Source organism: Carassius carassius, chromosome 6 (assembly GCF_963082965.1).
Source record: "Carassius carassius chromosome 6, fCarCar2.1, whole genome shotgun sequence".
Classification (NCBI taxonomy): domain Eukaryota; kingdom Metazoa; phylum Chordata; class Actinopteri; order Cypriniformes; family Cyprinidae; genus Carassius; species Carassius carassius.
Window position 1 is genome coordinate 7,284,087 of NC_081760.1, and position 27,051 is coordinate 7,311,137.

General features: G+C 35.9%; 1 protein-coding gene across 1 annotated transcript in view; it reads left to right on the forward strand.

Annotated features, from left to right (window-relative positions):
- Nucleotides 1-26,099, forward strand: part of LOC132142123 (protein sidekick-1-like) — a 181,058-nt gene extending 154,959 nt beyond the window's left edge. Inside the window, exons 16-32 of the mRNA XM_059551756.1 lie at nucleotides 3,237-3,431; nucleotides 3,731-3,932; nucleotides 7,820-7,923; nucleotides 8,548-8,618; nucleotides 9,557-9,689; nucleotides 11,278-11,334; nucleotides 11,731-11,832; nucleotides 14,337-14,452; nucleotides 15,742-15,928; nucleotides 16,188-16,325; nucleotides 16,439-16,600; nucleotides 18,844-18,969; nucleotides 19,134-19,298; nucleotides 20,149-20,286; nucleotides 20,807-20,927; nucleotides 21,153-21,282; nucleotides 23,054-26,099. Coding sequence (XP_059407739.1) covers nucleotides 3,237-3,431; nucleotides 3,731-3,932; nucleotides 7,820-7,923; nucleotides 8,548-8,618; nucleotides 9,557-9,689; nucleotides 11,278-11,334; nucleotides 11,731-11,832; nucleotides 14,337-14,452; nucleotides 15,742-15,928; nucleotides 16,188-16,325; nucleotides 16,439-16,600; nucleotides 18,844-18,969; nucleotides 19,134-19,298; nucleotides 20,149-20,286; nucleotides 20,807-20,927; nucleotides 21,153-21,282; nucleotides 23,054-23,323 — 2,417 coding nt within the window. The 3' untranslated portion in view covers nucleotides 23,324-26,099. The remainder of the gene's footprint in view (nucleotides 1-3,236; nucleotides 3,432-3,730; nucleotides 3,933-7,819; nucleotides 7,924-8,547; nucleotides 8,619-9,556; nucleotides 9,690-11,277; nucleotides 11,335-11,730; nucleotides 11,833-14,336; nucleotides 14,453-15,741; nucleotides 15,929-16,187; nucleotides 16,326-16,438; nucleotides 16,601-18,843; nucleotides 18,970-19,133; nucleotides 19,299-20,148; nucleotides 20,287-20,806; nucleotides 20,928-21,152; nucleotides 21,283-23,053) is intronic.
- Nucleotides 26,100-27,051: the final 952 nt, after the last annotated feature.

The following is a 27,051-nucleotide window of genomic DNA, read 5'->3' on the forward strand; positions in this document are numbered from 1 at the left end:
GTCTCTCTTTGCTTTGGCATTTAATATTTCTCTCTCTCCCTCTCTCTCTCTCTCTCTCCCTCTCTCTCTCTCTGTCAATATCTTTCTCACTCATTATCATCCTCTTTTATTCATCTCTCTAGTTCTCTGTCAGGCTCTGTCTTTATCTCTCATATTGTCTATTTCTCTCTGTCTTACCCTTGCATTGATTTGCATATGAACCTAAAGATGAAGTGTGTAATTTCAGTGGCACTAGCATCACTAAATGGAGTTACAAATATAATTACTAGTTCCACAAACACCACCTCGTCTCCCATTGGTTGGATAAACAGAAACCGCAGTTCAGCATCAAACTCATGCCGTTGATTGAGCCAATGTGGCAGGCTGGTCTGGATGTTTAAAAATCAATGTATGAATGACTTATTAGGTGTCTAGCCATATTAAATAATTAGTTCACTCAGTATTCAGTTATTATTTATACCTGTCAAACCTGTAAAACTTTCTTCCTTTAGTCGAATAAATGAGGTAATATAGTGTAGAGTCTTATGGACTGCTCTTATAAAACTTTTCTAGTGCTTGTGAATCTTTTTGAACTAGAAGCTATCCATACATTGTAACTGCATGGAAAAAGGTGCATTATTCAAAAATGTCACGTTCCGCAGAAATAAACTAATGATAGTTTGGAGCGATTTGATAGGATGAGTAAATGATGAGCTAATCCTTTAAGCTGGGAAAAGGAGAAAGTATTTTAACATTTGAAAAAATTGCATACCTATAATCTCTTAAAAAACAAAAACAAAAAATAAACACAGATATAGCTTAAGCAGTAGCTGTGCACGCAACGATATGTATTAATGAGATACTGGCAGCATGACATACAACTACTTGCTTTTGTCGGATCACTGGCTACCTTCAGAGACTTTATTGTGTGGCTCAGATTTGGGTAAAATACTTTAAAGTAAAGCTAATCTTTTTAGTATACTGCAAGGCACTATAGGCACAAAAAGTATATAGATACATTGAAGATATTGGTACATATATTTTGTTTTGTTTTTTCACAGAAATTAATTCTTTGGTTTAACAAGAATGCATTAAGTTGATTAAAAATGACAGTCAAGATATTGATGTTACAAAAAATCTCTTTCAAATAAATGCTGTTCTTTGAACTTTTCATTCATCAAAGAATCCACAAAAATATTAAGCAGCAATCTGTTTTCAACATTGATACTAATAAGAAATATTTCTTGACCAGCAAATCAGCATATTAGAATTATTTCTGAAGGATCATGTGACAATGAACATTGCATTAATGATGCTGAAAATTCAGCTTGGAATCACAAAAATAAATTACATTTCAAAATATATTCAAATACAAAGCAGTTATTTAAAACTGTAATAACATTTAACATTATAACTGTTTTTACTGTATTATTTATCTTACTATGTATTCAATTTATACCAAAACAGACAAACATGTTAATATCAAATTTACCACGCTACGTTTTTGTTACCATATTCATGTACCATGATATATAAATAGTACCTTAATGTACTATACAGAAAAAGACTGGTATTCCCACCATGAAAGTGTCCTTTTTTTTTTTTTTTTTTTTTGGTAATGGTTTCTCCTGCTCTCCTTCTTTTAGAGCGTTGAATGTCCGATGAAATGTGTTCTGTGGTTAGGGATCATTGATTGCTGTGGTAACAGGGCGCACAAATAAAATGCGTCTGACCGAGGGGGCAACGATCCGACCAATTACACGGCTTACTGCTTTCACCACGGCAACCCAGACATTAAAAAATGAGTACTGAACCACCTGGCATGGGTCACAGCTCTACTATGATAGATGAGGGAAAATACAAAGCCTGAACAGTTGATTGTTGGCCCTTGTTTGTCCTTTTGCCTCCTTCTCTCCATTTCCAGGGCAAAAGCTACTCTCAAACGAAAAAGAAAAGGAAGAAAAACGTGTTGATTAACATGCAAAATAAAGAAGAAAAAAAAGAAAAGAAAAGATAAACCATCACAAGAGAGAGCTCAGGAACAAGCAGGAAAAACAGAGGATTTCGCATGGCCCCCTCTGGGCTTTTTGGGTTGAGTTAGCAATGGCCTCTGAATAAAGGAGGATCTTAGCGAGCTGTGCGTTCGGAGAGGGGAAGAGAGAAAAAGAAAGAAAGGGTGAATAAGAATCTGAGAAGACAAGGCAAAGGGGCAAAAAAGAAAAAACATTGAATTAAAACCAGCCTCAGCTCTGTAGTGCCATGCTAATCTTTCAAATGGAGCATGCTAACACCAAGCATCCCATGTGACAGAGATAAGAACGTCTCCCTCGGCCAAACTCTACAGCACCTCATGTCAAAAACACCCTTTCAGCTGTAATAATCGCTTCCAGGTTAAAGCATGCTCTCAGACTATGGAGATCTTTCCCAGGACACTTTGGTCTTATCATCTGCATTAAAATTAAATGAGCCATGTCTGCAGTTAGAAGAGGATTATTAACTCGTATGTAGGAAGGCTGCTGTTGCGAACTTGTATAATGACCTTACGTATTTAAAAATGTGAAGCCTCATATGTTTACACCGTTGTAATGATAGACACCAGATGGATTGTTATAAGCTGATTTGAAATGTGGTTGTGTGGTTTTGTTATGGCTGAGCTGGAATGTTAATGTTGTTCTTCTCCATACATTGAACGTGTGGGAGGTTGTTTGCTTTTGAGCTCCAAAAACACAAAACAAAATAGTAAAATTATTATTATTATTATTATTATTATTGCTAATCATAATAAATGCATGATAATTAATATAAACAATATTTATAATTAACAGAATAATAATACTATAATAATAATACAATTATTGTTAATTAAACATTATTATTATTATTATAATTATTAAAACTATTAATATTAAGAATATTAATAAATCATGATCACTTGATTTAATTATAATACTAATTCTAGTAATAATAATTAATATTATTATTGTTAATAATAATTAAAATAATAATTTACCAATTTACTATTTATAACTATATATGTATACACACTATATATATATATAGCCATTATAAATGATTTTTATTATTATTATTTTAGTAATATTATTAGAATCAGAATATTAATTTTTAATTATTAGGCTGCATTACTACACAGACTTATTCAGTTAAGTGCGGTTTCTAAGATATATACTTATATTATTCCCTTACAGTGCAAATAATGTCACCATTAATGTACTCCAGTTATGGCTTTGTTACCGCAGGTTATCAGATTTCTTACCGTTTGGATATCAACGACCCCAACAAGTTCACCACGGTTGAAGTGGGATCCAACGCACGTCAGTTCACAGTAACAGGACTGATTCCAGAATCAGTGTATGTGTTCCAAATCACAGCGCGCACTCAACAGGGATGGGGACCCTCGGAGGAGGCCATCGTCATAACGACAGAAAAAAGAGGTATGTTTGAAGGGTCAATGTTCAATTGTGTTGTTATCAAATTGTTCAGTGTTTTACTGTAGAATAATTTACATAAACATTGACAAATCGGATGTGACTACTACAAAAATTTCACTGAAAAGCTTATGTTTTGTGTAGGCAGTTCGCCCGAGCAGAATGTCAGCTGATAAGCAAACTGTTAAAACAGCATCTGGCCCCTCAGAACTGACTGTGTTTTAACCCCAGCTCAAAATTAGCCACGAGCTGGGTCTGTGAAACATGCATATGTCCAGCAGTGACTCATTACACATGTCCCACAGAGCGGCCACAGCCCCCTCGACGACTCACCGTGCCTCAGAAAGGGGTTGAATCTAATAAGCTTCGACTTCATTGGACGGCGGGGGGAGACGGCTCTTCCCCAGTGCGCTACTTTACCCTGCAGACATTAGAGCGCCCGGACGGCGAGTGGAAGACCCACACATCCTCCATCAGTCATAATAATACCTCCTGGGAGGTGGATAGGTAACAAACATGCACATATCTCTCTCTGATTAGTCATAACTATCTGTGCCGGCAACGGCTAGTACAAAACAGTCACTATTAATAGCACAATGTGCTTTAGCTCTGACAGACAGAAGACTGTTTGGAATATGCCGACATGGAAATAATTTAAGCTATAATTCAACAATATAATCTTTTCTGCTGCACAAAAAAAAGAAAAAAGAAATGGTTCGGACATGGTTGAGATGGTTGTGCCATGTTTTTGGACCATATAAGCCACATATTGTTTTGTTTTGTTTTTTGTTAAACCATGGTAATACCATGGTGTTTGTTTGTTTTTTAGATATTCCACAGTTGTACCATTTCCTTTTTGTGGATATGTACTGTGTTGTACCGTGGTAACACTGCTTTTTATTTTTTTTATTTTTACAATGTTAATACTATGTTTTTATTTTATTTTATTTATTTATTCTTTTATGTACCATATAAAATGTATTGGCATTATTAGGATATGCGCAATGCTATTTTCTGAACTACATTTACGTAGACATTTAGTCATTTTGCAGACACTTTTATCCAAAGCGACTTACAATTGGGGAATACATAAAGCGATTCTTCTTAAAAAGGCAAACAGACACAGGAAGTGCTTGTAATACCCAGTTTTTTGAGTACAGGAGAAGGAATAAATAAAGAGAAAGAAAGGTTTTTTTTTTTAGGGTGAAGTCAAGTAGTGATGAAAGAAATTAGTTTCCAGCTGTCGCTTGAAAATTGTCAGGGATTCATCATTTCGGATAGGGGTGGGATGATCATTCCACCAACCAGGAATGGTGAACAAGAATGTTCTGGAAAATTATTTTAAGCCTCTCTGTGATGGTACCACGAGGCGTCGCTCACTAGCGGTTCTCAGACTTCTGGAGGGAATGTATATTCGTAGTAGTGAGTGGAAGTAGGCGAGTGCTGAACCTGTGGCTGTTATTTATGCAAGCATCAATATCTTTAACTTGATGCGAGCCGCAAACAATAACAAGTGCAAGGAGAAAAAAGTGAGGTGTAACATGGGCTCTTTTGGGATCGTTGAAAACCAGTCGTTGCGTTGCATTCTGAATCATTTGTAGAGGTTTGATTGTACTTGATGGAAGTCCAGCCAGAAGAGCATTGCATAAGTCCAGCCTAGAAATAACAAGGGCCTGGACAAGTGCAGCTACCGTTGAATCATCTGGTTGAAATAAGAGATAGAGCTGTGTTTCATCGGCATAGCAATAGTAGGAAAACCCATTTGCCTGTATGATGGGACCCAGTGATGTAGTGTATATGGAGAAGAGGAGGGGTACAAGAACTGATCCCTGAGGAACACCAGTCACCATTCGATGTGCTTTGAATATCTCCCCTCCCCAGGGGAATTACCACATAAATACCACAATTATGATAATGATTTAGTCCCATGGTATTTATACCATCACTTCACCTCACATTACTGCTACTGGGTGAAAGAGGTAAGGTGAGAATGAAAATGGTTAAAATGAAAAACAACCTCAATTGAACTGAAGCAAACAAAGCTATGCTATTTACAAGAATTAAATTAAACAAGACATGTTGGATATTTTATATTATGGCCATGCAGTGACACTGATGAGACATCAAGGATAAAAAAGGAAAGGGAAATCGACAGATAGCCAGAGTGAGAGTAAGAGGGAGAGAGAGACTGCAATCGTAATCAGACTGACCATCAGGTGGCATAATGTCTAATCACAGATCCATTCAGCTCCACCAGCTCGCTAACCTGTTTTCTGCTCTCCAGCACCAGCTCATATTCTTTCACCCTGCCTGTTCGTTCTTCTCATCATCACCTGTCTGATTCATGATGTCATCTTCGTTCAAGTCTCTAAATGTCCACTTGCATTAAAGAGAAAGGTATATTGAGCTAAAGGACATGCCTCCGCATAACACCATCTTTCTCAACCTGTTTTGTAATGGAACCATGGGACCATTTCTGCATTCAGTACAACTCAATTAACCACAACCAGAGTATGTGAGCGGAGCCAAGTGGGAGTGGATTGCAGAGTGGAGCAGTGTGATTTTTTTTTTACTGGAGTGAGGAGCGGATTTTTTAAAAGTCAAAGCGTTGTGGTTTTAACTCGCTTCAGGAGCATTCCACCGCCGCTCCATCACGAGTGCAATTCATGCAAACTGCCCATAATAAAACTGAATATTTAGCAAGAATTCACATGTTAACATATTTAGCTAGCTTGATAGATAAGTATCACTCAAATCAGAAAGACTGTGAAGGCTATGACAGCTATATGGACAAGAGCGGGAAGTTATAGTTCTGAATATATAAATATATATATATATATATATATATATATATATATATATATATATACTGAATATTTTCAGCTGAAAGCATGATTTAAACAAGTACTACAACATTTATTCACACGCAATCGCTCTCTCAATAATGCATTCAAACAAATGTAACCTTACAGTGATAACTCATCTGTATCCGATTTCGAATGAGCAGAAATCTGTAAGAAATGCATCGATCCATAGGTAAAATAACTGATGAAAATGTTTTATCACAATCGAAATATGCATATGCATATATATTGTTTGATCAATAATACTGTAAACAGAAGTATTATGAAATATTGTTATAGTTTCAAATATTTAATATTCTGATTTTACATTTTAAATGAATCTTCTCATGGCAAAACTGAATTTTCAAGTCTTCAGTGTCACATGATCCTTCAGAAATCATTCTAGTAAGCTGATTTGTTGTTGAAATAAATTTCTTCTAATTATCAATGCTGAAAACAGTTGTGGCGCTTAAACTGTATTTGGAAACCATCATACATTTTTCAGGATTTTTTTGATCAATATAAAGTTCAAAAGAACAGCATTTATTTGAAAAACAGTTATTTTGAGCAAAGTTTTACTTACCTCAAACTTACTGACCCCAAACATTTTAAACTGTAGTGTATATTTCATCATATTTAATACAGTAACATTTATTTTATGGACCATAGTGAAGAACCACTTGATTTCCTTTCATTTCCTACTTCATTTCATTTCAGAGAGAAGATTATTACATTCTGAATTTTTCTATAACCTATGTGGCAATGTAAAGGTCCCTATTGATATGTGCTTGATCTACTATTTATGTTCTGTATAGTTTGTGTGTATGTGTTGGTACAGTTCTTTGCTTCAGTTTGTCTCGTTTTCTTTCTCTCACTGTCACGCACACATTTTTCATAATTGCATGAACCGAGTGTTTTGAACCAAGAGGAAGTTTGTGTTCAAACCATCTTGATTCTCAGAGGAGTAAATGCCTCCAGCTATTAAAACAGAAATGCCACTAACAGTCCTCGTCTTCAGCACCCTAATTATAAACACATATACACACACAAACACTCACAACAACACAAGAACCCTCACAGTCTTGATTCTCAAATCCCTAATTGCCCACTTCACACACATGCACACATACAGACTCAAAGTTTCCCTGATAGCCCACTTTGATATACTGTACATAACCCTCAATCCTGTGACCCTTACCCACATCCCCTCAAAGTTTGAAAAACAATAACAAATATGTGCAGTTGACTAATATTAACTAATGATAAATTAATAATGATTGTACATGATCAACATGAAATTCTCAATAATTATTTGAGTCTGGTATCTGTTCAAGGTTGAACTTGAGCAAGACATTGTGCAGACATGTCTACCCAATGGATTGAGATGTATTCTTTTGACTGTATTCATGAATGCATTTTTTATGATAGGTTCCATGTAGTATGAAGTTCTTTCTCTGATTTTCTCAAAAGAAGCATAAAAATGCATCACTTATGGTCCCATGTGAGAGTGATCTAGTGTGTGTGTGTTGAAATGTATCTCTTTTCTTGTAGATTAAAGCCGTACACCTCTTACAAATTTAGAATGATGGCCACAAATGATGTGGGAGACAGCGCTTTCAGCAAAGAAACTGAGCCAGTTACCACTCTGCAGGACGGTAATACTAGAATCTGTGTGTTGTGCAAAGTGAATTATAATTTTTTAGAGTGCTTTTTGGATTTGAGTGTTTGTGAAAGGATCTGTAGTGATTTTTGTTGAGAATTTCTTTTCTTTTTTTAGAGAATTTTTTGATGAGAAAACATAGAATTGCAGGTAGACAGATTTATAGACTGATCGACAGATAAATAGATAGATAGACAGACAGGTAGAATGACAGACAGACAGACAGACAGACAAAACGACTGTCAGACAAGAAAGACAGACCAAAAGACAGACAGAGAAATAGAACGCCAGTTAGATAGACAGATAGATAGACAGATAGGTAGACAGACAGACAAATAGAACAGCAGATAGACATAGATAGATAGATAGATAGATAGATAGATAGATAGATAGATAGATGGATGGATGGATGGATGGATGGATGGATGGATGGATGGATGGATGGATGGATGGATGGATGGATGGATGGATGGATAGATAGATAGATAGATAGATAGATAGATAGATAGATAGATAGATAGATAGATAGATAGATAGATAGATAGATAGATAGATAGATAGATAGATAGATAGATAGTTTGATCAATTCATTGATTGAATGTGTTTTTCTTGTGTTTAGTGCCAGATGAAGCGCCTGTCATTTTGAACGTCAAACCTTCAACCACAACATCTGTGATTGTCCAGTGGCAGGTAAAACATTGTAAAACAATAAGTTAACAGACTTTTTTCAAAACCAAAAATTCTTACCCAGCCCAAAATTTTGAACAGTAATGTAGCTATATTTTAATCAACATTTCACTCTACTCTCAATGAATTTTTCGCTGTTAACTTTGTTGCAGTGTATTATAGTATTGCCTTATCGTCAAAATATTGTCTAAACAAGTTATCTTGGAAGGTATCAGAATGTTGGAAGAGTCTTCATGTAGAGAGTAGGCTTGTTAAAATGCTCACTAAGTTTTGAAACGGCTTTAGCCTATGTAGGTGTCACAAGAACTATTCCGGTCTTTCCATTTAACTGAAGGTTCAGGGGTTCAAATTGTTCTGCAACATTTAATAGCAGACTTGTGTGCGAAGTATTCAGCTGCCCTCTCAATGTTAATTATGTTTGGCAAGCAGGTTCTTAGCCTTACTCTTTACCCTCTAATTAGTTAGCAGTCATTTCACATACCCCTCTATCTATTCAAACACATATGGATACATTTATAAAGCTGGCCTGTTTTGACCCCATCTTAATTAACTTTGCCTATAACACTGATCACATACTAAATAAGACACGTCCATAATGAAATTGGAGAGTGAGAACGTATGTTAGAGTTAGTCAGAGTAAGAACAACCAGATCAGGCCTTTACTGACCTGTGGTCTCGGCTAACTTGTCCTCTGTTGATATGTGCTATCTCCTGGGCTGACGTGCATTGTGCGGTAATTACTTTCTGTCACCATCTTTAACTGCTAATTAGCCAGCAGCAGACAGCAAAGGCACTGTCTTTAACATTCTCTCATTAAGTAGCATCACAGGTCATATGCTGAAAAGTCAGGTGAATATTTCCTAGCCTGAGTTAAATGGAGTAATTAAACGGCAGTCTGCTACTTGGAGCTTGACTGAAACTCGATATGTTTATGTCTGCAGCCGCCTGCTGAGGGAACTGTCAATGGAATTCTTGTGGGATATCGCGTGTATTACCGTGAACTTCCACGTGAGAACAATCCAGAAGAGCCAAAGACAGCAACCAACCAATCAACAATCAGTCCTGAGCTCAGAGGTTTGTCTGTCTGTTGATCTATCTATCTATCAATCAATCTGTCTGTCATTCAATTTATCTGTCAGTCTCTATCTATCTATCTATCTATCTATCTATCTATCTATCTATCTATCTATCTCTATCCGTTCGTCCGTCCGTCTGTCTGATTGTCTGTCTGTCTATCTTTCTGTTGATCTGTCTGTCTGTCTGTCTCTGTCTTTCTGTTTGTCTGTCTGTCTGACTGTCTCTGTCTTTCTGTCTGTCTGTCTTTCTGTTGATCTGTCTGTCTGTCTCTGTCTGTTTGTCTGTCTGCTTGTCTGTCTTTCTGTTGAGCTATCTGTCTGTCTGTCTGTCTCTTCCTTTCTTTCTGTCTGTCTGTCTTTCTGTTGATCTGTCTGTCTGTCTGCTTGTCTGTCTTTCTGTTGATCTATCTGTCTGTCTGTCTCTGTCTTTCTGTCTGTCTGTCTTTCTGTTGATCTGTCTGTCTGTCTCTGTCTGTTTGTCTGTCTGTCTTTCTGTTGATCTGTCTGTCTGTCTGTCTGTCTGTCTCTGCCTGCCTGTCTGTCTGTCTGTCTGTCTGTCTGTCTGTCTTTCTGTTGATCTGTTGATCTGTCTGTCTGTCTCTGTCTTTCTGTTGATCTGTCTGTTTTTCTGTCTGTCTGTCTTTCTGTTGCTCTGTCTCTGTCTGTCTGTCTGTCTGTCTGTCTGTCTCTGTCTGTCTGTCTGTCTGTCTCTGTCTGTTTGTCTGTCTGTTTCTGTCTGTCTATCTGTCTGTCTCTCTGTCTGTCTGTCTGCCTGATTGTCTGTCTGTTGATCTATCTTTCAATTTAATTCAATTCAAGTTTATTTGTATAGCGCTTTTTACAATACAAATCATTACAAAGCAACTACAGAAAATTATGTTTCTACAATATTTAGTAATAGCTTATAAGTGGAGACTGTCAGTTTGTGCACGTATGACAGGATTTGTAGAAAAATTAATACAAGACGTAGTCAGCCAGATGATGAACATTATTAATATTATTAATAATTAATAACTATTATATGATGCAGTCACACTTGTAGCAATATTTGTTAGTTCTGTTGTTGATTCAGGGTTAGCATCATCTGGGGTCCTCTGAGGGTCAGCATCATCTCTTCTCATGTATTCTGGATCCAGACTGGAGCTTGTGTAAATCCTAGTTAGCAAAACATAGAAACAAATAGAGACGTCATTAGCATAGCTGCTGTTCCAACAAAGTAAAATTAATTAGTTTAACCCAAGCTAATGTCTGTCATTCAGTTTATCTCTCAATTTATCTCACTATCTGTCTTCCTGTCTGTCATTCTGTCTTTCCCCTCACTGCTAGAAGTTTTGTCGCAAATTAAAATTTATGTTTTGAATATGATTTTGGGTTGCAATAAAGTAAAATTAGTTGTTTATGTAAATATTATATATAAATATTTTTCCAGTGAAAAATATGTTTTGTCCATGTTGCATTAATTTCAGTTTCAGATGACTAATTTATCTTCTGTGCTCAAATGCATATTAGGCAGTGTCCCTTGTGTAATTTATTCCTCTTATTCTCTTTTCCTCTCTCTCTCTGGGTCTATTTCACAACTCAAACAGCTAAGAGCACTTTTAAGACAGTCAGCAGCCCTTCATTAACTGAATTTGAATTAACGGGTAAGTATATTTTGATATTATTTTAATTGCTGAGTTGTTTCAATAGTTGCAATCTTTGAAGTGTTAACAGAGTCACATTCAAGCCCGAAGGCTTTCAAACTCTCTGTTCTATCCTCTGATCTCCTCTACCTCTATAACACTTCCCCTAGTCTGTGCGCTTTGTTGTTTAGCCTCTGGTTCTGTCACAATCTGCTGTGAGGAAGGGGAAAAATGTAAATCTATTTTGTTCTCCACCTCATTTCCACACGCTTTATCTCATATCCACATCCCCTCTTCTGTCGCCTAGTTGTAAAATTTTGGGGGTCTCTTTCTCCTCATTTCTCTAAACTAGTGCCTTAACACTTTCTGACTGCAACTTCTATCTTATTTTTCTTCATCTTTAATGGTGTTTTTTAGAGCTCAGCAAGTACAGACGATACACGATTGTCATGACAGCATTTAATGTTGTTGGAGAGAGCCCTTCAAGTGCACCTGCTGAGGTGTTTGTGGGAGAAGCAGGTATGTTTTTATGCCTCATTAAGATCACTGTTATGACTCAGCTCTAAAACATGGACCACAAACTAGTAAACCCAAACTGCTTTTTTAAAATGTAATTGTTGTTTGATTTTAAATCTGGTATGCACCGGTATCTGATCATCAGACCTTCTTTCTCTGGTCTGAGCACTTAGCGCTCTGGTAACGTTAACAAGGAGTACATTTGTACATGAGAGATAACAGTGAATATTACTGTATATGCAATGCATCCTCAAAGTCACACAACCTGTTTTATCTGGTTATGAGCTGTATGGGGAAAAAAGTGAGACTTGAATAGCACTGTGTGAACCGATTATCTGCAAAACGCATTAGAAAACACACAGTGGATCCATTTGCCTGACCTGTTGATAATGGTCACAGACCAGTTTCCACTATGTGGGACTGATCAATTTCTCCAGCGACATGCTGTCTGGTGGAGCATTAGTATAAAAACAGTTAATTATGTCTTAAGTGAAGGTAATCAAATATCAGAAATGTGTCAAAATATCAGATCTGTTCTTCACATCATTGTGTAAATGTGCAATTCCTGTAATTATATATACACACACAATATATCTATATCATCTTTAGATTGTATGACCTCCCTTCATTCTATAGGCTGTGTTTGTGTGTGGATGTATATCGCAGTACGTCAAACCTAACTTGACTGTAAACTCATCTGATATGTAGAGCATAATGATATTCCATTACCTAAGCCAATTTAAAAAGTGAACCATGTGCACTAATCAGATAAGTTACTAATCATCTGACCTCTACCAAAGATCTGAATGAGAGTGATGGCACACATCATTAAATATAGCATCCCTCTGGCATGACTTTAACATAGTGTTGTGAATAGTACCGATGTTGGCACCAGTCGGTACTGAAATGGTAAAATTTGTGACGATGCCAGCATTTCCTGTTAACATGTTGAGCGAATTCTTAAACATTTTTCAAGATTCACTTATATTCACTTAAGTATAGAAAGTTCAAAAGAACAGCATTTATTTGAAATAGAAAACTTTTGTAACTTTATAAATGTCTTTCATACTGTACAGTATATATATATATATATATATATATTGTAGGGATGTCCAGATCCGATCACGTGATCGGAAATCGGGCCCGATCGCGTGGTTTCAGACTCGATCGGAATCGGACGTTACCTCCCGATCAGGACTCGGATATATATATATTCTCATTAATTTTTAACACATCTTTTGTTATGCAGTGGCACAGCGTTAGACCCTTTTGACTCCACACAGAAACAGCGACGCGTGCGGCATGACATCACTTTGTTTTCAAGAGCTGGTGTGAATAAATATAGATTCAAACTCAAAGAGACATGATAGTATTAGTTTGCGCATGACCTGATATTTCATTCAGACCCAGAATACAGCGAGATGAACATCACAGAGCGCTAAACTCTCATGCAGTGTGTGTTTCATTCATACTCGAAGCCGGAGCACGCTCTCGCGCTGATATCAGGATATTCCTAATATGGACAAAAGCGTCCAGCTATGCTGTGGTGCTCACAGGAAAACAGAAACTTATGCAAACATGAAGACATTAATATACGATCACGACAATAAATTGTTCTTCAAGTCATCTCCAGCAGGTGATAAATAAAGGATGAACAATGCAGTGCTGATTGACATATTTTGATTGAGTATTTATTACAGTATAGAAACTATTCTGCATTATTATGTGATAAACAGTGTTTGTAGTATATAAACAAATCATTATTATTTGTTATTGTCCAGCATTTATAGATTTCTAAGCCAATTAAAAGCTAGAAATTAGAGAAAAAATAAAGTTGCCTATACTACCAGTCAGAAGTTTTTGAACAGTAAGCTTAAGGTTTTTTTTTTTTTTAAGAAGTCCCTTCTATTCACCAAGCCTGCATTTATTTGATCCAAAGTACAGCAAAACAGTAAGATTTTGAAATATTTTTACTAGCCTATTTAAAATAGCTGTTTTATATTTGAATATATTTCAAAATGTAATTTATTGAAGATCCTGGATCTGTTTTTTCGCTCTTCTTTATTCTTTTTTTATGTATTATAGAAGTATCGTATCGGGACTCGGTATCGGCAGATACTCAAAATCAAATGACTCGGACTCGAGGACAAAAAAACCTGATCGGGACATCCCTAATATATTGGCACCACAATTGGCTACATGGGAAAAAAGGAGAATGTCAAAAGCGTGTTCTAGATTGAAAAGCTAAAGTTTGACAGCTGGCCTGTTTACAGAGACATTATATAATTTTACACATTAAATAAATAATTAACTAACCCTCTTTCCATTCAGTTTAGTCACTGAGAAATGTTATCTGACATTTGGCCTTTACATGAGACAGATCTATCAAGTCTATCAAGTGAATGGTTTTCCCCACTTGTGGTAGACTCATCTCATCCCATTGACAGATGCATGTTTGTTTGTTGCTCAATTTAAAATCATAATTTTGTATGCATGCGTGTTCCCAGCTCCTTCAGTGGCTCCTCAGAACATACAGGTGAAATCTGTGTCCTCCAGTCAGCTGGATATAGAGTGGCAGCCTCCACCCTTCGAGACACAAAATGGAAATATTCAAGGATACAAGGTAACAATACCTTTTATTTTTATACTAATTGTTTATTAAATTCCATTTTTTTAATTGTCAAATGCATATTTACACCCATAGAAATTAACCATAATTAAATAAATAATTAACTAACCTCCTGGTTAAATAAAGGTATAATAATAATTACTTTGCACATTGTACACTATGGGTCAGTAATTTTAATACATGAATTTGAATGCATTCTCGGTTGTTCAGTCAGTTGTGAGCCCTGCATTTTATGAAAAGTATTTCCAAAATCAGTCAGGCAGTCCATCTGTTTACCGGTATAAGTAAACTGTCATTCATCTGCAGTCTGTCCTCCCTTATCTCACTGTCATCTGTTGATTTCACTGCATAAGCTTCCACTGTTGTTTTCATATTTACGCCATCTGTACATCTGTCTCTCATAGAGATTTGAACAGGAACTGCTTATGAATCCTTCTTTCCACAAACACACATACTATCAATTCACAGATATTCATACAATATTTCATTCAAATCTCGTTTCAATGCATGTTTGTGTATTTGAAGGATTCATTTTCCCAAAAATGGACATTTTGTCATCATTTACTCACCCTCGTGTTGTTACAGATCCATATGACTTTCTTTTTACTTTGAAACATTCTTAAAATGTTCTTAGTTGCTTAATGAATGAAAAAATGCAACACTCATACTTCCAAAATTTAGCACATATATTATTTAAAAAATATATCAGAAATATAAGAATATACACCACTGTTAAAGTTTGGGGTCTTTTAATGTTTTTTTTTGTTTTTTTGTTTTTTTTAGAAATGTATGCTTTTATCAATCAAAAATGTATTAAATTGTTCAAAAGTGACAGTAAACTGTTTATAATGTTACAAAAGTTGTCTATTTCAAATTGTTCAGATGCTGTTCTTTCTGATTAGTGGAGAATCTTTATAAAATGTATATCATAGTTTCTACAAAAATGCTATGCAACACAACCAGGTTCAACATTGAGGAGCACCACTCAATTCTGTAGGATCATGTGACACTGAAGACTGGAGTAAATTTTGATTTACCATTAAAGGAATATATTACATTTTAAAATACATTCAAATAGTAGATAGCTATTTTAAATTGTAAAATGATATCACAATATTTACTTTTTTTTTTAACAAATAATGCAGCCTGCAGCATAATTGATTTATTCTATGACTTTTTGGGGAAATTGAAATCTCTTCAAATTTTCAAAATTCCTTATCATTTTTGGGTGAATTATTGTTTTAAGTATGTACAGTACATGTGTCATTCACTTCTTCCCTCAGATTCATTACTGGGAAAAGAAAAGACAGAACGAGACGGAGAAGGAGCTGGTTTTGTTTGTTCCGGATACATCTGTGCACCTGAAGAACCTGACATCCTACACTACCTACCTTGTGCAATTGTCTGCATTTAACACAGCAGGGGACGGGCCGCTCAGTGCAGCCCGTGAAGGACGCACCCTGCAGGCTGGTGAGTCCCACAGAGACCCTGTTACGCTCATCCAGACACATGAAGGCCAGCCGACCATCCGAGACATGCATTCTCAGACCATGTCATTCATCTGGTATTCCTGCTTCCATTAAGAAACTAAAAGTGGAAGTTGTTGCTAAAACCCCAGTTAAGAGCCTTTAAGCAAGATTTGGCAAATCTAAGCAAGTTTGATTAAACCGTTAAACCGTCGAGTGTATGCTTGAGATGCAACCATCTCTCTCTATCTCTCTCTCTGAAGCTCCTGGAGCACCCAGTCATTTGGTGTTTTCAGAGGTGACAGGAAGCTCACTGAATGTGTCATGGGGAGCTCCTCTGCAGCCCAATGGAGTGGTGGAAGGCTACAGAGTGCTTTATGAGCCCACTTCACCAGTTCATGGTGAGCAAGAGATACAGACAAGGAAAAGGAAGAAAGAAAAACTCAATATAATATCTTTTTTTAATACAGATGTATATATAATGTAATATTCATGTAGTCAATTCATTTGAAAGGTGTCAGTAAGACAGTTACAGTGGAGATCAAGGGGAACTGGCAGCGCTGGCTGAAGGTCCGTGACCTGATGAGGGGTGTGATCTATCGCTTCAAGGTTCAGGCCAGAACAATTAGTTATGGACCCGAACTGGAAGCCAATATCACTGCAGGACCAGTGGAAGGTATGTGTAAATATGAATAATAACACAAAGTAATATTTCCATAATAAATCCCACAATAATTAGGGAAGATAGAAATATCCCCTGCAGTTACAGACAGCAGTGCTGGAGGCTTTCTTTGGATTAAATTAGTTGTTGAATATGAAATGACTGCATTTAAATAGTGCTTTTCTTAAAAAAAAAAAAAAACTTTTATAAAACCTGGGACCTACCAGTAAGATGTGATTTTATTATTTTATTTCCTAGAATTAGTCAAAGATGGAAATTAGAATAAGGCTTCTTGAACCGCATGGTTTGATTAGTGCACTGTAATTGGAATGTGATTTTATGTAGCCTTTGAGCAATTGTTCATTCTCAAGACAGCGCCTTCATTGCAGTGGGACGCTGGGCCTCACACAGACAGCCTTCAGTCTTAAATGTTCTTCAGATGAGATGCAGTTGATTCATGTAGGAGCAGTGCATTCTGACTTGGGCGGTTTGGATTATGAAGGGATATGAGCTCTTGTGTAATTGGACAGAATTTTGAGCAAACAATATTGTCTCGCTAACATATACTATAGGGCACTGAATGTTTAAATCATATACCATAGTATTAAAATGGTTCTGCAGATATAAAATGTGAACACACTAGAGTAAATGTATGTTTCTAATCACCTTAAAGACTTTAAATGGTTGTAAGTGGTTTTGTAAATAAATTCAAGTTACTTTAGTATAGGGACCAATTCACACTATTAAGTAGTTGCTTATTAGCCAATATTAACATATTGGCTGTTTATTACTACTTATAAATCACATACTGTACTAATGTCTTATTCTGAATGAAGATATTCTACACCCCTGATCCTACCCAATAACTAATCTTAACAACTACCTTACTAACTATTAATAAGCAGTAAATTAGGAATTTGAGACAAAAGTCGTAGTTAATGGTTTGTTAATACCATGAATTGGACGTTAAGAGAAAGTGTGACTGGATTTCTTTAGAAAAACCTGTAATAAGACCAGGTAGCAAAGCAAATGCAGCCAACGAGTTTCAGGTATACAAAAATATAGATTTTCTATACTCATTTCTTTACATACATACATACATACATAAATATTGAGTGAGTGACTGACTGACTGACTTAATATTAAAAAAATATATCCTTAAAAGTGGAAAATACTAAGGATTGAGTAGTCTTTTCACTTGTAGTGTATTTAAAAAAAATACTGATTTTACAGTGGTACATATCTATAACCATGTCTAAATACCATAGCAAATTATCCTAGCGATATAATGGTTTTGGTTGGTGATTAGACATTGGCACAAAAAATAAATAGAATAAAATAAACAATTCCCTATTAATTTAGGTTTTCCCTTCAATAAACTCCAAATTAAAGGTGTATTAACTTAGTAAGGTAGTTGTCAAGTTTAGTTAGGGGGTAGGGTTGAGGAATCTGTGCTCGTGCAGAAATTAAATTAAATTAAATTAAATTAAATTAAATTAAATTAAATTAAATTAAATTAAATTAAATTAAATTAAATTAAATTAAATTAAATTAAATTAAATTAAATTAAATTAAATTAAATTAAATTAAATTAAATTAAATTAAATCTATGCTCGTGCAGAATTAAGGCATTAATATATGTTTTATAAGTAGTAAACAGCCAATATGTTAGTCATATGCATGCCAATAAGCAACTAGTTAATAGTGAGAATTAGTCCTTAGAATAAAGTGTTACCAAAAAAAAAAAAAAAAAAACCTTCTAGAAAGAAAAGAACACATTCCTCAGAAAGAAGTGGGAATTAAAAAAGACATTCTACGTCTGTGTTACAGGGAACAGGTCAATTGAATCATGACATTAAGCATCAGCTAGTTTATTTAAAAGTTGAAAGGATCTGGGGAACTGAAGTGTGTTAACCGTATACTGAATGTGAATGTTGTCAGGTCACAGTACCCAATAAAGAACATGTTTTGAAGAAGATATATCCCTACGGCTTCCGTGTGACCTTTATAAAATCTAAACCACTTTAGATTGGCAGCGCAGCCAGTAGTTGTAAGCAGTAGAAAATCTTTTAAAGAGTTATTCAGTTATAAAAAATGCATCATTTTCATTCCATCAGCCTGAAGTTAGAAGGCTGTAGTTCAGTCTGAACTGTTATGGTTGAGAAAAATGGCCAGATCCATTTTAGGAACTTGCTTTTTGTGCTGTTATTGATTATTCAGAAAGGAATAATATGGCTTATATAATATGGCTTTCATAGGCTCCCCCGGTTCGCCCTTGCAAACATCAGTCACAAAGTCGGCATCAGCTTTGATGCTTCATTGGTCACCGGGTGCAGAAGGGGCGGGACCTGTCACAGGATATGTCATTGAGGCTCGTCCATCAGGTAAGCAGCAAAATCTCTTGTTCGTCTAGTGCATTACATGACTTTATAATATTAGGTTTATTCTCAATTAACCTTCCTCTTCTGACTTCCACCTCTTTCATCTTTCTTCTCCTCTGTGGCAACCAATTACTTCCCCTCCCGGTTTTCCAATCCTACTTTTCCAGATGAAGGATTGTGGGATACGTTTGTCAAGCATCTCCCACCTGGCAGCTTCTCGTACACCATCAGTCTGGACCGCCTACGCTCAGGTGTGGCCTATGAATTCCGTGTCATCGCAGTCAATCGTTTTGGTTTCGGTGATCCCAGTCCGCCTTCCACTGCAATGTCTGGTAATCTTCCTCATTATATCACACCACTGCATTATATTGAACAATGATGCAAATGATACCCACTGAACAGACTGTCAGCTGGCCCACAGCTTGTTTTTGTTTAGGCTATATCAAATTAAATGTGTTATCTACCCTAAATAACTTCTATTGCATTCTGTATCACAATTAATTTATCTTCATTTTGCCATTTACAAGTATGGGCGTTAGTATTCCATTTCATTTAGAAGTTTCTGGCAGGCCTTTTATTTCAATGAGAATGTTTTTTTCTGTGAACTGTGTGAACTCACTTTGTGGCCTCTACTGCCATCTAGTGTCACACAATTCAACATTCATTCAACCGTAAGAAAAGGAATAAACTGAATACTCATTTAGTTCTCTTGAATTTACTACTGTTACACGTCCCTTAGTAAAAACTGTAATACTGTGAAATATTGTTATGTATTTCAATATATTTAAAAATGCTGTTTATTTCTGACTGCAATAATGTCTGCTGAATTCTCAGCAGTCATTATTCAAGTCTTCACTGCCACAAGATCATTCAGAGATAATTTTTTTATGCTCAAGAAACATTACTTCTTATTATCAATGCTGAAAACTGTTGTGCTGCCTAATGTTTCTGTGAAACCTGTTATACATTTATTTTCAGGATTTCTTGATGGATAAGTTTAAAAGAAAAACATGTATTTGAAATATATATATATATATATATATATATATATATATCAAACTTTTGAACTATAGTGTTTATAATATAATATTTTTTATTTTCAAATGATATACTGTATGAAATGTCAACCGCAAAATGGGAATATGATATATTGTAATGCAGAATTGTTGTCTGTTGTTGTAGCTCTGTCTGAAACGCCTTTCTATGAAGAGTGGTGGTTCCTGATCGTCATGGCGTTGATCAGTCTCATTTTCATTTTGATGGTTGCGTTTGGTTTGCTCATGCTCGGACAGAACAAGAAGTACAGGAGCTGTGGAACAGGTGAGACTAAGCAGAATAATATAAAAATTGATAATATACTTGTATTGTACTGACACTGCTTTGTGCACAGAAAACTTTTTTTTTTATTACGGAGCCCTGCACATGACACGCAGGAAAAAATATAAGGCTAAATCATGTGCACGATTTACTAATTCGTTCCCTCAATGTACTAAAACATGCACACGATTACTATTGCGTTCCCTCTATGTACTATTGCGTTCACTCGATTTATAAATTGTGCGCACGATTTACTAAATCAAGTGATCGAAATAGTAAATCGAGGGAACGCAATAGTAATTAGTAATTGTAGGAACTACAATCATTGTTCAATATGATACCACCTTGCTTCCTAGACAGTTTCTGGAAGTCTTGTTTTTTAAAGATTAATAAGTGTTTGTAGCTGTTGCAAGTGGGTCATTGTAACTGTTGGGGAAAAAAATACAAAAGCTCATAGTTTATGTAGTTAATCAGGGAACATGTCCCAGTGTTTGTTGTCATGAGTTTGTAATTCCTTCTGCAGGAAAGCACATAACGACAGTAGAAGAGTCTGTAACTCTTGACAATGGCGGCTTCACGGCTCTAGAGCTGAACAGCAGACATCTGAACGTGAAGAGCACTTTCTTAAAGAAGAATGGAACAAGGTGGGGTTTCATTTGAACTGTTATTAATATATCAGAAAAAACTATTTCAAACCGAATGACATTCATCGATTTTTAAGTGTAAATTCTGTCAAACATCAAAAATTCTGCTATTAAAATGTATCACTGCATACTCTAGGCTAAAATTTTTCTTCAAATAGTTCTTCAGTGGAATTGTGCGTCTGGGAAATGTGTAAGCAGTTTGTAAAAATGTTCTATTATCTCCAGATCTCCTCCACGGCCCAGTCCAGGTGGGCTGCACTACTCTGATGAAGACATCTGCAACAACTACAACGGGGCTGTTTTAACAGAGAGCACCACCCTAACAGAGAAACCCACTGAGCTGTCAGAGTCAGAGGTAAACACACTACACCAATACACATGACTACACACACATCAACAACTTCCATGGGGGTACGATGGAGTTTTAGAGATCTCACGTCTGAATCATCATTACATCTTAAGAACTTCAATTGCTGTAAATTGGGGTTGCCCAAGTTAAATTTACTTAATCTAAAAACATAACTTTCAAAATGTTATTTTAATATATATATATATATATATATATATATATATATATATATATATATATATATATATATATATATATACAGTACAGACCAAAAGTTTGGACACACCTTCTCATTCAAAGAGTTTTCTTTATTTTCATGACTATGAAAATTGTAGATTCACACTGAAGGCATCAAAACTATGAATTAACACATGTGGAATTATATATGGAATTATATACATAACAAAAAAGTGCGAAACAACTGAAAATATGTCATATTCTAGGTTCTTCAGAGTAGCCACCTTTTGCTTTGATTACTGCTTTGCACACTCTTGGCATTCTCTTGATGAGCTTCAAGAGGTAGTCACCTGAAATGGTCTTCCAACAGTCTTGAAGGAGTTCCCCGAGAGATGCTTAGCACTTGTTGGCCCTTTTGCCTTCTGTCTGCGGTCCAGCTCACCCCTAAACCATCTCGATTGGGTTCAGATCCGGTGACTGTGGAGGCCAGGTCATCTGGCGCAGCACCCCATCACTCTCCTTCTTGGTCAAATAGCCCTTGATGCCTTCAGTATGACTCTACAATTTTCATAGTCATGAAAATAAAGAAAACTCTTTGAATGAGAAGGTGTGTCCAAACTTTTGGTCTGTACTGTATATATATATATATATATATATATATATAATTAAAAATGATGAACAATCACTTGAGAAGAATACTGCGGTCATATCTGTGGCTGTTTTATTCTGCACTACTAAAATAAAAATAATAATAATTACAAATTAAAATAGATAAATACATTGCAATTAAATTGACACTGAATGAATGATTGCAGAATAAATTAACAATGGGTAATAAATATTATGACAATTAGGTCTTTTACGGAGCCCCTCACATGATATGTAGGGGGGGGGGGGCTTAAAGGGATACTCCACCACAAAATGAAAATTTTGTCATTAATCACTTAACCCCCATGTCGTTCCAAACCGTTAAAGCTTTGTTCATCTTCGGAACACAATTTAAGATATTTTGAATGAAAACTGGGAGGCTTGAGACTGTCCCAGATTGCCAAGTAAATAACACTGTTAAGGTCCAAAAAAGTATGAAAGACATCATCTGAATAGTCCATCTGCCATCAGAAGTTCAACTGTAACATTATGATGCAATGATTTACTTTACTATTTACTTGGGAAAAGAGTAATCTGACTATGTAACTTGCCTTACTTGTAATGCGTTACCTGCAACACTAGCCACAGTTTACCTAACACAAGGGAATTAGTTAATAAGTCATAGCCACAGTTTAATTAAAGTAGTGGAACAAATGAATAACATGTGGCTACGAATGAATAAGTAGTGGGAACGAATGCTTATTTCATGACCACAGCAATTTCAAATCACAGAACAAATCACAGCAGTGGCATCTGTATCTGAAAACTACATTGCATAATTGTTCATCCATGCCAGTAGGTGTCACTATAAAGTCCGCGATCACCATTGTATTGGTCTACCAAACAGAAACTTACTTTATACACTCAGGCAACAATTACATCCACACTGTAACTTTGCTGTCTTCTCTTTTTCTCTCTGGTCTCAACCCGTCCCGTCGACCCTCATGTAAAGGTCAGCGACAGCGACGACGAAGACGAGCAGCCCAAGCACTCGTTCGTAAATCACTACATGAGCGACCCCACCTATTACAACTCATGGAAGCGGAAGCCCAAAGGCGTGAAGACTGGAGGAGGGTTCGAGGAATGTGCCATGACGGATGCAGAGGGAGGGTATTATCAGACTGTGGTGACCCAGCACAGTGTAGGAGGCGTCTACACCCCCACGGGACAGCCCGCACCCGGAACACGCACTCCAGTTACCGGCTTTTCCTCGTTTGTCTAATGAATCCATGACTTGAGACTAAAGAGGAAGTCACTAACGACTGGAAGTAGAGGCCTAATCCTGGACAAATCAAACTGTTGTGCTGGTTATTTCAGAGTAACAGCAAAGAATGTGTTTTCCCGGAAATGAACAAGTTTCTCATGTGTATTTTTGGCCTCATCTCTTCAAGGAAGGGAGGAGGGTATTGAAGTATCTTATTGTTAACATGTTAATGATTTTTGGGTGGATTTTCGCAGATTAACCACGACCCAGAAGAAGCGGAGACTTTGCACTGTGAGACTCTTTAGTAAGAGGAGGTATTCATTTTAAAGACTCAAAAACCTTCAAAGACGGATGAAGCAAATTCCTTTATGAATTCCCGTTCTATAGCAACCTTCCGGGATAAGTCGTAATGTGTGGGCAAGACTTGCTGGAGTGATTCATTGAATCTCACTCTGATCTCCAAAACTCTAATTGAAGTTGAATCATCAGCGGAAACTTGTACAGTGTGTTATAGACTGGAACAATAATGTGTTTTGTGTGTGGTTTATTTTCATGTTGGGGACAGGCGGTTTCATTCTGGACAAAAAGCAGCGTTGAAAATACTGCCTTTGCACATGTATTGCTCTCTTAAACCAAAAGAGTGATGCTTTCAGCGAGAAAAGAAAGAAAATGTGTGCTCGCAACAGACCGTTTTCTTAGGTTAGCATTACTGTATGTAAAATATTCTGTATGTGTGTATATTTTTAGGATCAATTTTGTACAAAAACAAAACATTTTTTTACTGTAGAGTAGATTTGTGCCAAGTCAGTGTAGTTCTTTAGTGATGCCCACAGCGGATCATTTCTGCAAGTCACAATCCACAGTGTTTGTTTGACTGGTTTGCAGTCTATGTACAATCCAGACACCCAGAGGGGTGATAAGAAATGTGCAACACCGTCCCTCTAATCCAAATATACACCGATTTCTCATGTCCTTCAATGCTGAACAAATATTTATTTCAGTATGAAAGAACATCAGTGCTAAATTGAATACAGTACATGAGTTGGTGTGTACAGGTTTTGTTGGTTGGCGTACCCAGATGGTTTTAGATCTGGGCTGGTAACCAAAAGGTTATAACGATATAATTTTGCGTTTACTGAGAATGTACATATGAGTTTGGAAATTATTATTATATTAGGATGAGCGTTTAAGTCAATTTTGGACCAAATAAAATGGTCTTAACTAAATTACAGTGAGAACTTATAATTGAATACAATACGAAAAGGACAACATTATAGTTGACATGCTCCCAACTTGGTAAACTATGGAAGCCCATTTCTACCACATAAATAAAATAATAAAAACATTTTTGCTTTGGTTAATCATAATTGTCAATCTAACAAAGTCAAAAGTAAAAAATTATGATATAGTTATAATTATGATATAAAAACTTGAAATTACAAGACACCAAGTCAAAATTATGGGACACTAAGTAATAATTATGAGTCAAAATAATGAGATAAAGTCCTAATTGACAAAATTAGGAGATAAAAAGATATCAATTATGATTTAGAATTTGGACTTTTTATCTCATAATTCTGACATTTTATTTTTAATAAATGTTTTGCTTATGTTGCAGAAACGTTCTTCTGTAACTATTGGCCTTTTATAGCCAGACCTGAATAAAAACATTTTGGGTTAATGGCAAAAACATTTAAGGGAGTACAGGCGCCCCCTTCAGTACTGAGATTGTAAGTGCACAAGCATCGGCTTGTTTGTGTAGAGTACATTTCAGTGCCTGAAGATTTTAATTTGCATTAAATGTCATTTAAGATAAAGATAAGGAGTGACATCTTGCTGTGTCAAACATCCAGATGGGAATCACGTAACATTACATCCAAAGACAGAAAGAGCTATGCAAGTGTTATTGATCGGAATGAGTCAGACAGAAGAATACGCACTTCAAAGCAAGATTCTCAACACTTTGAAGTGCTGAATTGAAAAGCAATTACTGAAATTTTACTGAAACATTATGCCTCCTACAGTAATGCATTATATATGGGCTTTAAAAAAAAACTGGAATACTCATAATTTAGTATTGGTCAAAATCTGCAGTTTGTGTGACGTATTAACACAGCATGGCCCTGAACTTAAAAAGAAAAATGTATTATGCTTTTGCCCTTTAAGAATATTTATAATGATAATAATCATGTCAACATCATTTGTGGATCTTTTCATTTAGCACAGGAAAGCACCATTCACATTCAACTGAAAATCTATAAATAGGCCATGCTAAGCCACACACACTCTTCAAATGTGACTCAACTGTATTTATTTTAAACAAATGACATGAGTAATAATGTGTCAATATTATTCTGCCATTATTCCCCAAGGAAATTACCTGGCAGCTCTTTTCATTTATAACATATTGTTGAATAAATGCCAAAAAGAGTCGTGTAGTGTGTGTATGCTGTGTGATGCAGACTGCAGAAATATCATCTGTATTCTTACTGCACATTCACTGATGAGATACACAATGACCCCAAACATATATGAACACTTAGGCTACACTTAGACATGTAGAAATGTTTTTGTGTTAGAAAACAAAATATAAAAAAAATGTGACATCTGCAAACAAATGAAATCTTGTAAACAAATGATGTTTGGTTTGAATTTTGTTTATATAATGCATTGGCAATCATACATTTTCAAGTGTTGCTTAAGTTTTTTTTTTTCTTTTTTTGTAAAAACACTGTAATTTCCTGATATTTAGGCCTCATCATTGTGATGCACTTGTTTTGATTAATATGATTAAATGGAGGAGATACATATTTCACAGAGAATGTTCTCATTCTTTGGCTCAAGCACACTATCCATTAAAACATGATCATGCTGTTCAGGAGTTTTTGGATGTGATCAAATGAGGTATGTGTTGAGGGGATGGGTGTCATTTTCTGACCTGTTTGCGATGGTTGCTATAGTGATGTGGGATTCACCACATTTCACTTTTTTGCTTCAAGTGAATAGACTTTTTTTTTCTATAACAAGTGGATGCAAGCTGGCAGTATGAAGAGAGCTGTCATACTGGAAATCTGAACATCAGAGTCTGCCAGCCGTGCAGAGGTTTATGCTGTTTATTTAGCATTGCTGTGTGTACATATGTATGTGTTTATACTTGCTTAACAAATAAACTACAGTCTAAATAATTTTTAAATGGACTCACCCTCAGGTCATCCGAGATGTAAATGAGTTTGTTTCTTCTTCAGAACAGATTTGGAGAAATTTAGCATCACATCACTTGCTCACCAATGGATCTCTCTAAAGTGAATGGGTGCTGTCAGAATAATAGTCCAAACAGCTAAAAAAAAATCTCGCAATAAGCCACAAGTAACCCATATGACTCCAGTCCATCAATTAATATCTTGTGAAGCAAAAACCTGCATTTTTGTAAGAAACATATTCATCAAGGCTTTTTAATTTTAAACTTCTTCTTCTGGCGAAAATACAAGTCCATAATCCCCCAAAAAAAGCAGCAACAACAACAACAACAACAACAAAAAAAAACACTTCCTTTGATGGAAATAGTCCATCCCCTGTTGTCCAGCCCTGTGATGTTATGCTAGATTCCTCCAAATTTCTTCTGATGAAGAAACAAACAAATTTAGTAAAGCAATTATGAAATGAAGAAACATGTGGATTAAGACTACTTCATTTGAATAGCAATGCATTCAATTCAGTGGCAATTTAGTTTGTCAATAATAATTGGT